General features: G+C 53.6%; 6 protein-coding genes across 6 annotated transcripts; 3 read left to right on the forward strand and 3 right to left on the reverse strand.

The window, feature by feature from the left end:
* Positions 1-261: 261 nt before the first annotated feature.
* On the reverse strand, positions 262-1,489 carry CLAFUR5_04155 (Aquaporin-1; the record flags this gene model as incomplete). Its single annotated transcript, XM_047903303.1, has 3 exons — positions 262-620; positions 670-1,414; positions 1,478-1,489. 3 exons carry the CDS (start codon positions 1,487-1,489, stop codon positions 262-264), a joined length of 1,116 nt encoding a protein of 371 aa, XP_047760522.1.
* Positions 1,490-3,140: 1,651 nt separating this feature from the next.
* Positions 3,141-3,759, reverse strand: CLAFUR5_04156 (uncharacterized protein; the record flags this gene model as incomplete). The annotated part of the gene is made up of 4 exons (XM_047903304.1): positions 3,141-3,202; positions 3,259-3,413; positions 3,469-3,571; positions 3,666-3,759. 4 exons carry the CDS (start codon positions 3,757-3,759, stop codon positions 3,141-3,143), a joined length of 414 nt encoding a protein of 137 aa, XP_047760523.1.
* A 34-nt stretch (positions 3,760-3,793) lies between these two features.
* Positions 3,794-4,417, forward strand: CLAFUR5_04157 (uncharacterized protein; the record flags this gene model as incomplete). Its single annotated transcript, XM_047903305.1, has 1 exon — positions 3,794-4,417. The coding sequence occupies one exon, from the start codon at positions 3,794-3,796 to the stop codon at positions 4,415-4,417; it is 624 nt and encodes a 207-aa protein (XP_047760524.1).
* Positions 4,418-5,057: 640 nt separating this feature from the next.
* On the forward strand, positions 5,058-6,480 carry CLAFUR5_04158 (Putative epoxide hydrolase; the record flags this gene model as incomplete). The annotated part of the gene is made up of 4 exons (XM_047903306.1): positions 5,058-5,897; positions 5,949-6,024; positions 6,077-6,334; positions 6,389-6,480. 4 exons carry the CDS (start codon positions 5,058-5,060, stop codon positions 6,478-6,480), a joined length of 1,266 nt encoding a protein of 421 aa, XP_047760529.1.
* Positions 6,481-6,854: 374 nt separating this feature from the next.
* CLAFUR5_04159 (uncharacterized protein) lies at positions 6,855-7,593 on the reverse strand (the record flags this gene model as incomplete). Its single annotated transcript, XM_047903307.1, has 2 exons — positions 6,855-7,276; positions 7,344-7,593. 2 exons carry the CDS (start codon positions 7,591-7,593, stop codon positions 6,855-6,857), a joined length of 672 nt encoding a protein of 223 aa, XP_047760530.1.
* Positions 7,594-11,329: 3,736 nt separating this feature from the next.
* On the forward strand, positions 11,330-12,017 carry CLAFUR5_04160 (uncharacterized protein; the record flags this gene model as incomplete). Its single annotated transcript, XM_047903308.1, has 2 exons — positions 11,330-11,603; positions 11,659-12,017. The coding sequence occupies 2 exons, from the start codon at positions 11,330-11,332 to the stop codon at positions 12,015-12,017; spliced, it is 633 nt and encodes a 210-aa protein (XP_047761183.1).
* Positions 12,018-13,548: the final 1,531 nt, after the last annotated feature.

The following is a 13,548-nucleotide window of genomic DNA, read 5'->3' on the forward strand; positions in this document are numbered from 1 at the left end:
CGTTCAAGTGTGGAGATGCGGGCACTCGAGCTCTTCAGGTACCTTCTTTCCCGGGACTAGTGGCTCTCGGCAACATTGGTGCAAGCACTGTCTTGTAAGATGGAGATAGAGGGTGACGGCGACACGACAGACCCAGCTCGAACTTGGAAGAGTGTGATCGATGTGGCCTCTAGAATTCGTCGAAGCATACCATTTGGAAATGGACCTCCCAGTCGTCTACATAATATCGCCATGCTAACGCCAAACGCTGCGACCACACGATCAAGCTGCGTAACTCGCACCGCGGTCAAGCCTTCTCACCAAGCCATCATCTTGCTGTCCGCGAACCGCAAGATTCGAAGCAGCAGCTCGGTCTGGTCCAGCCACAGTCCGGGTAGCCGCTGGTACTCGCGGAAGAGACTCAATTGACTTCTGCTCATTGCTATCGGCAAAGTCGCCGTAAGTGTGCGAGCGGCGACCGTTTGCAGTATTCGGGGGGCTGAAGTCGTGCTCTTCCGCCCGACGCATGATGTCTTTGTCGGCATCTTGCGAAGGATTGGCTGTCTCATATTCCAGGACTTTGATAAACTTGTAGAAGCCGGCGGCGACGATGGAGCCCAAGATTGGTCCAACCCAGTATACTGCACGAAGTTAGCGAGCGACGCAAGAGGGGCATAAAGATATGCTTACTCCAGTGGTATCCATTGAAGTTGCGGTTGACAACAGCAGGTCCAAAAGACCGCGCTGGGTTCAAGCTTCCTCCTGTGAAGTATACACCAACAAGCTCTGTCACAAAGAGCGAGAGACCAATGCCAACTGGTGCAATGAAGGTTCCCTTGTGCTTCTCCGCGGCCAACATGAAGATGGTAAAGACCAATTCAGCCGTCAAGATCATCTCGATGAAAAGACCCTGTACGATAGTGGTGCCTCCCCCAAGCGATGTCTGAACCGTAAGCGGACCAGGAAACATGCAGCTGACGAGCGCCGCAGCTGTCACGCCACCCAGGATCTGTGCAACAAACAGCAAAGCGCCCCTGACCCATGGCAGAGCACCGATCAAGCACATTCCAAACGTAACAGCCGGGTTGAACAGTCCTCCGGAAATACGAAAGAAGACCCACGCATTGACCGCCAGCGAGAAGCCGAACGACAACGCTATGTACTGCAATTGTTGAGGATTGCTGCCAGTCTCTGCCACCGTCATCCCAGATGAAGACGGGATGTTGTTTGCGACTTGTGTTCCTCCGAGCGCAAAGTATAGGAAGAGCACTGTCCCGACATACTCGCCGACTGCGGCCACGAAGTGATTGCGAGCGGCGTCTGGGATTCGGTGGGCGAATGGTATGCGATTGACGTGGTCGTCGACTTCTTTTCGTCGTTCGGGATCGGCTGCTTTCGTGAACGGAAGTGGAATCGCACCGCCTTTGATCGGAGCCTGTCAAACGAATGCATCAGTATACATCATCCTTCAGTGCTTCGACATAGGTGGCGTGCTCACGTTGATATTCATCCTGGCGACGTTCTCTTCGACTTGCTTTTGCTACCGAAGACAAAGGTGTGGCTGATGTCCTCTACAATAGTCGGATAGATTTCTCAACGCCGCAGGAAGGTGTCGAAGATGTACGCCGACCGTTGCATGACTTGCATCGCCCTTGCCATCGTCGAGACGGCACATAATACGTGCTATTGACGACATTCTAGCCACGCGACACTGCTCCAGGCCCTTCCAGACGGCAAGATCTGACGAGCCGGTGGTCGAAACGGCGCCAGGCCCGCCACTGGATCTTTTCTTTGTGGCACTCTTTGTCTCTGCGAACAACCAGAGACTTAATCCACAGAGAGATACCTCAAGCTCCAGAATATCGCCGAGTGCTTTTCCTGAAGCGGCAAGTGTCTGGAGTCGAAAGTTGGAAGCAATATGTCACACGTGGCTTGAAGGTTGCGGCTCGCTGGGCCGTGTAGCAATACCGCCACCTCGGGGCTTGCATCATGACCGCACCACGATATTCGGGATGCCGCTTTGCGATAGGAGTGGCTACGAGCTTATAGGTGGAGCGAAGGAGGCTTGCCATTGACTGATAGAGGCTTTTCGCAAGACTGGTCTTGCACGAATGTTTGGTGATGTGCTCGCCACTCGACGATCCAGCCTAGTCTGGATATGGTCTCTACACAATTGGTGTTGCTTCGACCCTGATAGCACCTCGTACACAACTAACAGCGCCGAATACCTAGTCTCCTGGATGGCACTGTGGTGTTGGTAGCAATCTACGCTTCATGCACGAGATGGCCCCGCCCAGCTTACAGACTTGTGGATGTACTGTTAGCAGCAGATCACAGGTAAAGTCTCCTGCCAATTGAGGATAGACTGTTGATAGTGCGGAAGCATACTTGATGACCACCGAATCAGACAAGGTACAAGTTACTTGCTGATACTGCCGACCGCTAGGCTGTTCACGAAGCATGGTGAGGCGTGTCGAGCCGCTGAAGCTTCCTTGGCCAGGGAAAGCATATGCAACTACTTGCGAATAACACTGTGCATGGTAGGACAACGATGTGATGGGCTGACGATGACAGATCGAGCTCCTGGACAGTGTATTGCGTGTACATGAAGGACATCGAGAGAACGCAGTATCGATTGCATTTTGTAAGCACTTTTTGAATCACCAAATATGGCAGTCCCCAACTCGCAGAGCCCCTTCTCGTCCAAGACCGTCAAGCATACTGTCAGCAGATACAAGAACACACCGTCTCGCATTTGAAAAAAGGACAACTATATCACCGCCGGTACAAAGACGAGAACAGGACGACAACTCGAGAAGGAGCAGATTACATACTCACGACGAGTTCAGATCGCAACGCGAGTCTGTAACAGGTCATTTGATGTGAAATGCTCCTTCTCCAGTCGTCGTCCTGTTGTCGTCTTCGTAACGGCAGTGGTATAATTGTTCTTCTGCAGGTGTGAGATGCTGTGTTCTTGTATCCGCTCTCGTTGGACGGGCCCGACCACCCTCGCCATCCACCGCAAACACCCTCTCCCTTCCTGCCTTCCCTCTTGGCCGCCACGGGCCACAAACACGCTGCACAAGAAGTTAGCGTCGATCTCGCATGAGTGGAGGGAATAAGCTGACTCACCCTGGAGCCGCCCAAGCGCGACCGAGTCCTCAGTTGCAAGTGGTGGAGTTAAGTAGGCCTAGCTTGAGGAGCAGAGCCGTGGACGGTTTGACTTATCCGAGTCAGTCAACTGTGGAGCGGCGGGTGATGGGGAAGATGGCAACTTACGAGACGCCGAAGGCGCCATGTTGGTAATGGCGGATCGACTTGTGCCCTCTGTGATGGTGGCTTGCTGGCGAGTGTAGACCATTTGATGGAGGTGGGTGCATTGGTGATGGAGGTGTCGAGTTTCGTTGGCACATCTGTGATGATATGGGGGCGAACAGTTGCGGCTGTCAGTTGAGGCGGCCTGAGGAGAGCGGCGGCGGGAGAACTTACTGCGCTGCCGAAGCGGCATGGAGAGCCTTGATGGCGATGGAGATGAACTTGGTGATGTAGATCTGAGGCCGATGTTCTTGAGTGGCAGTGGTGGAGGTGGTATCTGTTGAGGCGGTGTTTGGTGCAGAAGAAAAGGGAAGAATTGAGCAACCGAAGAGCTACTTTTTATGTGTGCTGCCAAGAGGAGGAGCTCGTACCAGGACTGCGCCAGGACTTCAAGGCATGAAGCTCTGACTGCGGTAGAAGGACGGAGGAGAGGTTTGGAACGAACTCGTCCTTGACGGTCAACATTGTGACCAATCGCCCGCAACGATACAACACAAACATGACGCACTTCTACCGTGCAGAGCACCACTCGACTCCTTCACCTTCTGAGCTGGGCTGGCAGCGCCACAGTCCACTCGCTATCGCTGAGCTAGTCAAGAATACGATCGAAATTGGCACATACGAACTACCGGACAGCGCGCTGGGACACTGGCTACAACATGGCATCGAGAAGATTGGCGCACAAGATGGATATGGTACGGAGGCAGTGTTGGAGTGGCTAAGGGAGGGCAGGCTCTTGATGAGCCAGGAGTACTTCTGTGGCAAATTGGACGATGTCGAAGTCCAGTGGCAAGCGGGCTTACTTCAGTTCTACGATTCGTACGGTGTTACCAATGGCAGTGGTACGCATGTGCGAGTCTGGTTGGAGCCACAGCTGGATGAACACCTTAGAGAAGACAGCGCTGCCGCCATGAGGTCGTTTGCCTCAACCTTACTGCATGAGCTGTGTCACGCCATGCTAGCAAGGTACAGCTGCGAGAACGGCTGCAACGAGGGATACTGTCGTAGCCACTGGTTTGTTGAAACCGGTCCGTCATACCACGGCACAGCTTGGCAAGCCATCAAGAGCCGCATCGAGACGGCCTGGGCAGAGCGCCTAGGCTTTGAGATGAGGTTGTTCTGAATGGCCATCACTCCAAGCGGCCTCCATGGACCAGCTGTGCCATCAGATCAGCTGGGAACACAAATCCTGTCCATGGCAGGTCCCAATCATACTGGGTGATTGGGAAGGAGACTCATTCTTCGAACCTCCACGCGGTTGTCTCTGGAAACGTCTGCCGACCGAGCAGACGGCTAAAGCGAAGAAATCTTGTCAAAGACCCATTGTTCACCATAGTGCCCATTACTTCGAGCGCGAAACGGTGTCATTCTGGGAGCACAGCAAAGGCAGCGGCACCAGTCCATCCTCCCGAAGATCTGGCCCAAATGCTCAGCGAAATATTGGATTTACTCAACGACATTACGCCGCACCTCTGCTACATGCAGCCTCAGACTCACGGCTTTTGCCATCCCATGAGCGCTGGTGCTGGATCTTCGAAGCTCGTGAAAGGCGCTAGTATGCACCTGGCGTACACCACATGCCAAGAATGGAAGTCGGCTAAGGAGATCAGTCATCATCTGATACTGTGTGGCCATAACGGCAGCCACTGCTGACTGAGCTTAGCAAGCATTGTGTAACCTCAGATCGGCAGAGAGAACATATCTTGCCATCCAGCTGCCCCCTAGAGCACAAGATCAGGACAATCGATCAAAACTTCAACAACATGCTTCGATGCGCTTCGATCTGTCATTGGCTCGCTTCGTGCATCCTCGCAGTCTCGTCTAAAAGACTGCCTGGAGCGGACCGGATGCACGACAAATACCATGTTCGGCCATTCCACATCGATCTGTCTAGGGGCGTACCAAGAATGCTCGATCTTGTTCAGAATACCCATCTTCCTAAGGAACCAGAGTATCCCGGCCTTGGAGACTCCGCTGGCATTGATCTTGACGTGTTGAAAGGCATGCGGGAACAATGGTTAACCACGTTTGACTGGAACAAGGAACAAGAGAGCCTGAACGAATTCAAGCACTATGCAGCCGTGATCGAAGGCCTCACGATTCACTTCATCCACGAGACGTCGAATGAACCTGGAGCAATTCCCTTGATACTGAATCATGGATGGCCAGGGTCCTTTCTGGAATTCGTCCCACTGATCGAGGATCTGAAATCGCACGGTAAGACATCGACAGGCAAGGACGTCTCTTTCCACGTTGTCATACCATCGTTGCCAGGCTTTGCCTTCTCCTCAGCTCCGCCAGTCAACTGGACTGTTCACGACACTGCAAGAGTGTACAACACTCTGATGACAGAAGTGCTGGGCTACGAGACGTTCGCCACATTTGGCACAGATTGGGGAGGCGCTCCGTCATACAGTCTTTACAACAACTTCAACAAGACGACTCGAGCAGCTCACTTCGCCTTCATACCCTTTCTGCCTCTCACGTCAGAGCAGCTCGCAGTTAAGAACATCACCCTTGATCCTTTGGAGACTTTCGAGCAAGCAGGACTTGAAGCTTGGTATGGCACCGGCAGTGCTTACTTGGAGGAGCAGACGACGAAGGTAAGCTATGACTCCAGTGATTGCGAAGTATAAGCTGACGCTTGAAGGTAGCCGAACACAATTGGCCTTGCTCTCTACGACAATCCTGTCGGCCAGCTTGCATGGATTGGCGAGAAGTTCATCAACTGTGAGCAGACTTTGCCATTCACGCAAGTGTACCCACCACTGACGACTATAAGGGTCCGATCCGAGGCAAGGCACGGCTCCTTCAGTCGTGACGCACAACGAGATCCTGCGCTCAGTCTCTTTGTACTACCTTACCAAGTCTTTTGTGTCCTCAGTCTTCATATACTTTCAAAACGCAGCGACCGGTTTCTCAGCCGACTACACTAAGGCGAAGACGGACGCACCCTTGCTTTTCAGCGCTTTCAAGTACAACGTCGCTTTTTGGCCTCCCGAGATGGTGGCGAGAGTTGGGAACCTTGTCTACTACAAGAGTGAGTTCTTGACGTACCAAGGATTACTTCGTGGCAGGTACTGACTATGGACAGATCATGACTTTGGCGGACATTTCCCAGGCGTCGATAATCCACCTGCGCTACTGGCAGACTTGAGGGAGATTGGGACGCACTGGAGCGACTGAGGGATTTCCCGTCGAACAAAAGCGCCTTGAACGGCGAGAGCTCTCATTAGTATCGTGGTACATGGATCTCGATGGTATCGAGCAATGCTTGAAGCGCTATATTTGAAGAAGACAGCTTAGAACAATGACGTGAAATGAGAAATGGCACGGAGACACAGTCAGCGCAACATGACCAGCCGGCCAAAGAGAGGTATGCATTTCCAGCGCGCGAGGCGACGCTCTTCTCCACAAGAAAAGGAGGCAAATGGTATCTTCCTTGCTGGCTCTGTGGCTCAGCACCCAAACTCCGTGATGCGTCAGGCTTAGGGAGTACAGCCGGAACGATGGAGCTATGCTCCAAGCGCCCGCCCGTATCCCACCGCCGTCAGATGTTCTCAGCGCCCACCCTGCGCCCAGTACTGTTGCCAGCACCACAGTCTCCATGCCTCGTAGGCCGCCTTCGCCTTCGCCTCCGCCTCCGCCGCTCTCCTCGCCTCCAACACCGCCGCCGTCTGCTCCGCCAATGCCCTCCTGGCCAACTCCCACACCCTCTCCATCTCATCCACCTCTTCGTCTGTCATGGGATAGCAGATCCCGAAGCCGCGCAAGACTTCTTTCATAACATCAACCGCGCCATTGCAATCTTGGTCTACGGCGCCGATGCTAGCTTCAACCACGTCGGCCTTCTCGTGGTTGGTGAAGGTGGATGGGCCATTGCCCGCGCGAAGGATGTAGAGTGACAGCTCTTGGCTGTCTGCCACGTAGGAGAGGAACTCCTCGGTGGATGCGCGGCCCTCGTAAAAATCGTGGAAGTCTCCTACAAATTGTTAGACGAACGGTGCGTGAAGCATTGGATGGCTCTGTAGTAGCGTTGTAAAACGTACTCTTGCTGTCTCCAGCCTCTCGCCACTGTGCTCTGCACATCTCACGGGCGACGCCATCACCATGCTGCGCCAAGTCCTGGTTGTGCTGGTATGCCCTAGGGCCGTCATCGGTGCGTTGGCGCAAAGCCCGTTGGAAGAGAGCGAGGTCGTTCATGCTATATTTCAAGCCGCGAGTCCAGCCCATCATCTCAACCTCGAAGTCGATGAAGAAAGCTCCGTCACCTGGGAGCGGCGGTGCTGGGAGGGCCATTGTGGTGGCGGAGGGGTCGTTGCTGGTGGCTGTGGTGCGGAGAGAGGTATGTATGGAGGCGGATTGTGCTGTAGCAGTATGATATGGCGTACGTGCAATACAATGTCTCTCGCGCAAGGAGCGAAAAAGCTGTTCTTCGCCGCTGCGAGCTTCAAGTGGTCAATTGACCACCCCTGCAACAATCGAAACGCTAGCGGGATCGACGGGCATGCTCACATACAGGGGTATAGCGTCGCTGAATGGGAGAATGGCAGAGACGACAATACGATCGATGCTCTTCTCCAAGACCATCCCTCAGGATGAACGTGATGAAAAGGTTTGAGATGTATGCAGTAAGACCAACAGGTAGCAGCATTGGGTTGGCCCTTAGCGGCGAGATGACAGCCCATTGGCCAAAGTCACGACTGTCATCGGTCGCCGCCTGCATAAGACGCCACGGTATTTCCGCCTTGCGGCGTACTGATCGTCTTGTCATCAATCTACGATCGTGTCTTCGCGCCCGGCAGCCTGGCGCTCATTGTATTGAGTGGTCTTACAGACTGCCACCTTGCATAGGGTACGAGTTGGTCGGTTGTTACAGCGCAAGTACAATGTTGAAGAAGTGTGTGATCGATGTCGAGGAAAGGAAGAGGAAGCTTAGCGGAGGGACGGAGGCTTTTATAGGCGCGTGTCAAGGGTGCGATTTTCTGCATCACAACAAACGTCACGTCAGCAAACGCGGCGTTGAGGAACCAATCACGCTGGAGAGATTGCGGCTCACCTGCGAAGAATAGTACGTTGCTGCCTCACTTCTTAGGCTGGAAGGTGCTGCTTGGATCGTCGTCAATGGGCAGTGTAGCTTGGAACAGCATAGAATGTCTTGAAGCACCGTGCACTCGGCGAATGCAAGCTCTTCACGATTAGATCTGTACATATCGCACGCTGAATGGAAACGAGATGAGAGATAGACAGGAGTTGAGGCAGAAAGACTATCGGCAACACATACACAGAGACATGCTGCTCTTCGGTCACGATCTTCATACCACGTTGATAGCAAATGTACGGTGGAACCCATAAGCACCACTCAATAATCCGGAGAGCGTTGCCTGTTCAGTGACCGCTGATGATTGACCCTCCTGGGGTAATGTCATCGGTTGATCTTCCATGTCTTTCCTCGACCGATGCGTAGTATGCAGCAGGGTCGCCTTTACAAGCCATGGTGATTACGAGGAACGAATGGCTACTTTGACGGTATGAAGTTGAAGGGTCAGAGGAAATGACCGTGATCCATGGCGCAACCAGACTTGTTGGCGGCCGAGTAGGATGTTGTAGTGCCGCTACATTGTCCATGCTGTGGCGCGCAAGTAGGAGTTGAAGGTGCAGGGTGCCAATGAGACTGAATGGTAATGAAGAATCCGAAGCAAGCGTAATGTGCGGAAAAGATGGTAGATTGATATGTGAGTCGGAGCGAAGAGGTTGGTGTGCTGGAAGGGAAAGGCGGCGGTCTCAGCCGGAGTTCTGTCGCCTCGACTCAAGCTTCCTAATTGATGCCCACGTCAACAACATCACACTCGACACAATTCTGCAGCACTCCCAACAATCTTCAGAGCATCATGAATATCAGAAAGATAGTTCCGCTTCTGCTCCTGCTTTTCGTGAGTGCGCCGCCAGCTGCGTGCACGCAATTGACTGACGTTTGCTCCCAGATCCTTCTCCGGTGGCGCCTATTTGGCGCCGTACCTCACAGCAGCCTCTGGTCGTTCTCTCCTTGAGCTGTCCTGTAAGAGTTACCCGCCTACGACTCTAGAAAACACCAGGCTGACACTACATCTCAGGCCGCAAGATCTACTAGCATGGATGGATCTAGCATTTGATGAGGCATGACGCCACTATAGCACTGTACACCAGACCAACTCTGTCTAACCATGACGTTGACTGACAATTGCAGCAGTAGAGACCTCTTACGCAAAACACCCTCCTCCACCGAAATCTAGCCTTCCCGATCAACTTCCATCTCCGGACACCTGCCACGGCCTCCACCCCCTCGAATACAATCCTTTGAGCTCGAGCGATACACCAAGATTGGTACGCGGCCAATACAAGGACCGGGCATGCCATAACTGCGTCCTTTTCATGTCCGCCGCAAGAACAAAACCTGTCCAGGCATACACCTCAGCCCGCTTCCATCGAGATCGAAGGCCTACGCTGGACAGTACACCCCACCATACACTTTCCTAGGCCCATACAAAGCCACCGTTCCACACCTGATGATCATGCTGCCCATTTCGGAGGCGGTCTGGGCACAAATGCCAACAACATCACTTGGGCAAGAAGCATCGCGAGGCTGACATTTGACATTTCTGACGGGATGCAAGCTCTTGGCTTCAGAATACGAATAGCATGGGAAGCATGGTGAAGCAAAGCGGATACCCTTTGATCACGCCCGCGCGACATGTGGCGATCACATATGTGGATTTGTCCCGACTGAGTCTTGAGGCAACAGCATACGCGGCCATCACAGCGAGCAAAGTTCCAATCTTTGTATCGTCCTAAAGGCGCCGCAAGAACAAGATGTCTTCACCTATAGTGTAACCATCAACCCGTCTCAGTCGGGTTATTTGGTGGGTGGTCGAAGATACATCCTCCGATAGTGACGTGGCATATACGCTCACATGCAGAGGTTCTCAGCAGTAGAAAGTCGCTATTCAAGATGAGTGCAGTCTCAGAAGGGTGCAGTGGTGCCCTGATCGGATTTACAGCTGACTCTTGGCGCAGATCCCCACGCTCACAGCCCAGCGCCTTTACCACGATCTATCTTCGACCGGACGACCATAAGCACCGAGATACGGACGATGAACCAACTGAGGGACGAGCACCTTCGACTACTGCAGCGATTCGACAATCCAGACCTTGTCCTACCACGACTCTGGCAAGAAAAGTGGCAGGAAACATCCATCGCCATCGATTTCGCAGCAGATTGTCAATTCACGGCCCACACCATCTTTTTGGAATCTTCTCTATATGCAGACTTGATGGGCGGGTGGCAAGGAAGCACAATGAAGAAAGATGATGACTACTTTCTTATCGGAAGATAGCAGGCCAAGGCAAGATGCTGGACAGCGCTTGAAACAATGCAGACACATCGTACAAGCTCGATACGTACAGAAAGAGCTACAATAGCTGAGAGCTGTGAGACGAGTGGAGTGGAAGTCGCACACTCAGGCTCTCGGCAAGCCTTTTGCGCGTGAGTTAGCAGCCCCGTGGTGGATCTTTGGACAGTTATCCGCATATAGAACGCACGCTGTACGTGCAAAGGTACCTGTAGTGACTGAGAACCACCAATTGCTTCGAGTTACGTTCAAAAGCTCTCGCCACTGCATTGAAGTGCGATGCTCGGCACGTAGAACATGCATTCTCTGACGACCTGAACATCAGCTCTCGAGCTGCTGGAGCCCATCTGCGGGCCTGTTGAACCGTTCTGTACGCTTTACAAGGCCTGTATCGTTGTATCATCGCTATCTGCCCCTCAATGCCCCACCTAGGAGAGGCTGCGGCGTAAGGTGAGAATAGTAAGCGAAACGCGCTAGTATTCTGGTATTGCAGGGGTGCTTCAACGACGAATTTGACGCCCACAGCAACGGAAATTCAATTCTGCTCCTTGCGCGACAGACATTGTAGTGAAAGTACAGCATACCACACAATCGCACGACGCTTCCGCCTACCTTTCACGATACCGCACACCACCACCACCATCACAATGTCTGCTCAAGCACCACCACCACCGCCCCCACGCTTCATCTGGGACGTGGCCAACTCCACCGCCATGATCGACCTCGGCACCAGTACCCTCTGGTACACCTTCAACGATGTCGAGCTCGCCAAGCGGGTCTTTTGCGTGCGTCCCGACGACATGACCGCAGGCCAGGCCGTGGCTCGAGGCCACAACGACAGCCACATGTTGGCCTTCTCTGGCGACATGAGCATGAAGGCGCAGTGCTGCACGCAGTCGGTGCTCATCGGAGCCAACCACTGTACGTTATCACCTGCTCAATACTCACCTGAGTAAAGCTAATCGTGTATTCATAGTGGACTTCAAGGAGTGGTGCACCAGTCTTGCCGCGACGGACCGCTTCCTCGCGTTGATGGCAGACCGTGTGGGCTTCACAGCCTCCTTGCAGAGACTCTCGGGCGGCGACGCGCAGCGCAACTCGGTGTTCTGGGAGCACGAGAAGGCCGATGCAGTGGACGCGTTCTTTGGGGCTGTCGCCGCCGATTGCGGTGGCAATATGATCAAGTTCGACGGGCTGATGCGCGCCTTCGGCATCTTCTACCCGCGCGATGCTGCTGAGCAGTCCTTGCTGGCTGCGGACATGACGCTGGCGAACCAGGTGGGTCTCGCGGAGGAGCAGAGGAGGAGGGCGCTGGGATACCCAGTCCGACGTTGAGGGATGTCTTGTGGTGCGAGGAAACTCCCCACTTGACTGAACTCACGTCAAAATTGACATAACATAACGAGGCGAGAAGAAGGGCTGTGCCATTAGGCCAGCAACGGTATTCCCCCGACAACCTCCTTTCTTTTGATCGGAGAAGAGCGTCCGTCCGCGCGCTTGAATTGCATACTGCCATCGACCGGCTGGTTCGTTGTGCCTCTGTTCTACTTCTCAATTCCCAATACTGCTTCACGTCAATTACCTCCCAGCGCTTCCAAAGCGGTCGATACTGCTTGGAAACCATCTCTGTGGTACTGGCTAACCTTTCGGCTGATTCAAACAGCCGCTGCCTTTCTTAGCTATCGGTATTGCAAGCGCTTCCGAAGCGGCTGATAATGCTTGAGAGGCATTGCTGAGCTACTGACAGTGCTTCTAGCCTTTGAAAGCCAAGATCTTCATCAGAGCCTGGTCTTGTAAGTGCAGCCGCGAAGCGCCTGATACTGCTTGAATAGCATTGCTGAGGCGTTGACTTTGCTTCCAGCCAATCGAGACTGACGTTCTCGACAGACAATGATCTTACAACCACTGCTTCCGAAGCCGCCGATGCTGCGTTGAGGCAATTGCTGAGATACTAACTATGCCTCCAGCCAATCCAAGGTGCCGTCTTCTAGGGATAATAGCCTTGCAACCACCGCTTCCGAAGCGCCCAATACTGGCATCAAGCCATCGCTGCGGTACTGGCCATACATCCTGCCGTTCAAGGCAAGCAACTTCATTGAACGGTGGTCTTGTAAGCACCGCTTCCTGAATCTGCAATACTGGGATGGAACCACTGCTGGAGTATTGGCTGAGCTTCCAGCCGGTCAAAGCACGAATCGGTGCTGGACAGTGTCCTGAGGTTTGGATGGAAACGTCGCGGCCGAAGCGCTCAACACCAGTCAAGAGGCATAGCTGCAGTACTGACTATACTTCTGGCCGGTTGAAGCAGGCGTACTTGCTAAGGAATGGCCTTGCGATTCACCCAGTGCGAGCATCGTCTCTGAAGTACTGAACACTGTTACAAAGCTACCTCTACGACACTCATTGAGCCTTCAGCGGGTCGAAACAGGCATATTCCGCTGTGTATGGTCTTGCCGTCCCATCGGTTCCCGAGAGCCTGGTACTGGTCGAGACATTACTGTGGTACTGACGAAGCCTGCAGGCGACCGAACCAGGCGTATTTCACGGACAATGACCTTGCAGTTCTTCCGTGCCAGTAGAGCTCCCGAGGCGCCCAATACAGGCCACAAGCTGCCGCTGGGGCCCAATCGCCGCGTTTGATGCAATCAGATCCCACAAACCGCCATCCTCATCAAGAAGATGGGCCACGATCCAGAGGTCGACGAAAGAAAAATGGAGGAGCAACAATCGAAGAGATGGGCGGTCAGCAGTCAGATTGATTCTAGTCCCAGGATAGTCTTACAGTGCTTCGATACCAGGACCGCCCCCGAGGGGCCTTGCACACGACCGAAACGTACGACTGTGGTGTTCACCGTGCTTCTAGCCA

The sequence above is a fragment of the Fulvia fulva genome, chromosome 4 (genome assembly GCF_020509005.1).
Source record: "Fulvia fulva chromosome 4, complete sequence".
NCBI classification, from domain to species: Eukaryota; Fungi; Ascomycota; class Dothideomycetes; order Mycosphaerellales; family Mycosphaerellaceae; genus Fulvia; species Fulvia fulva.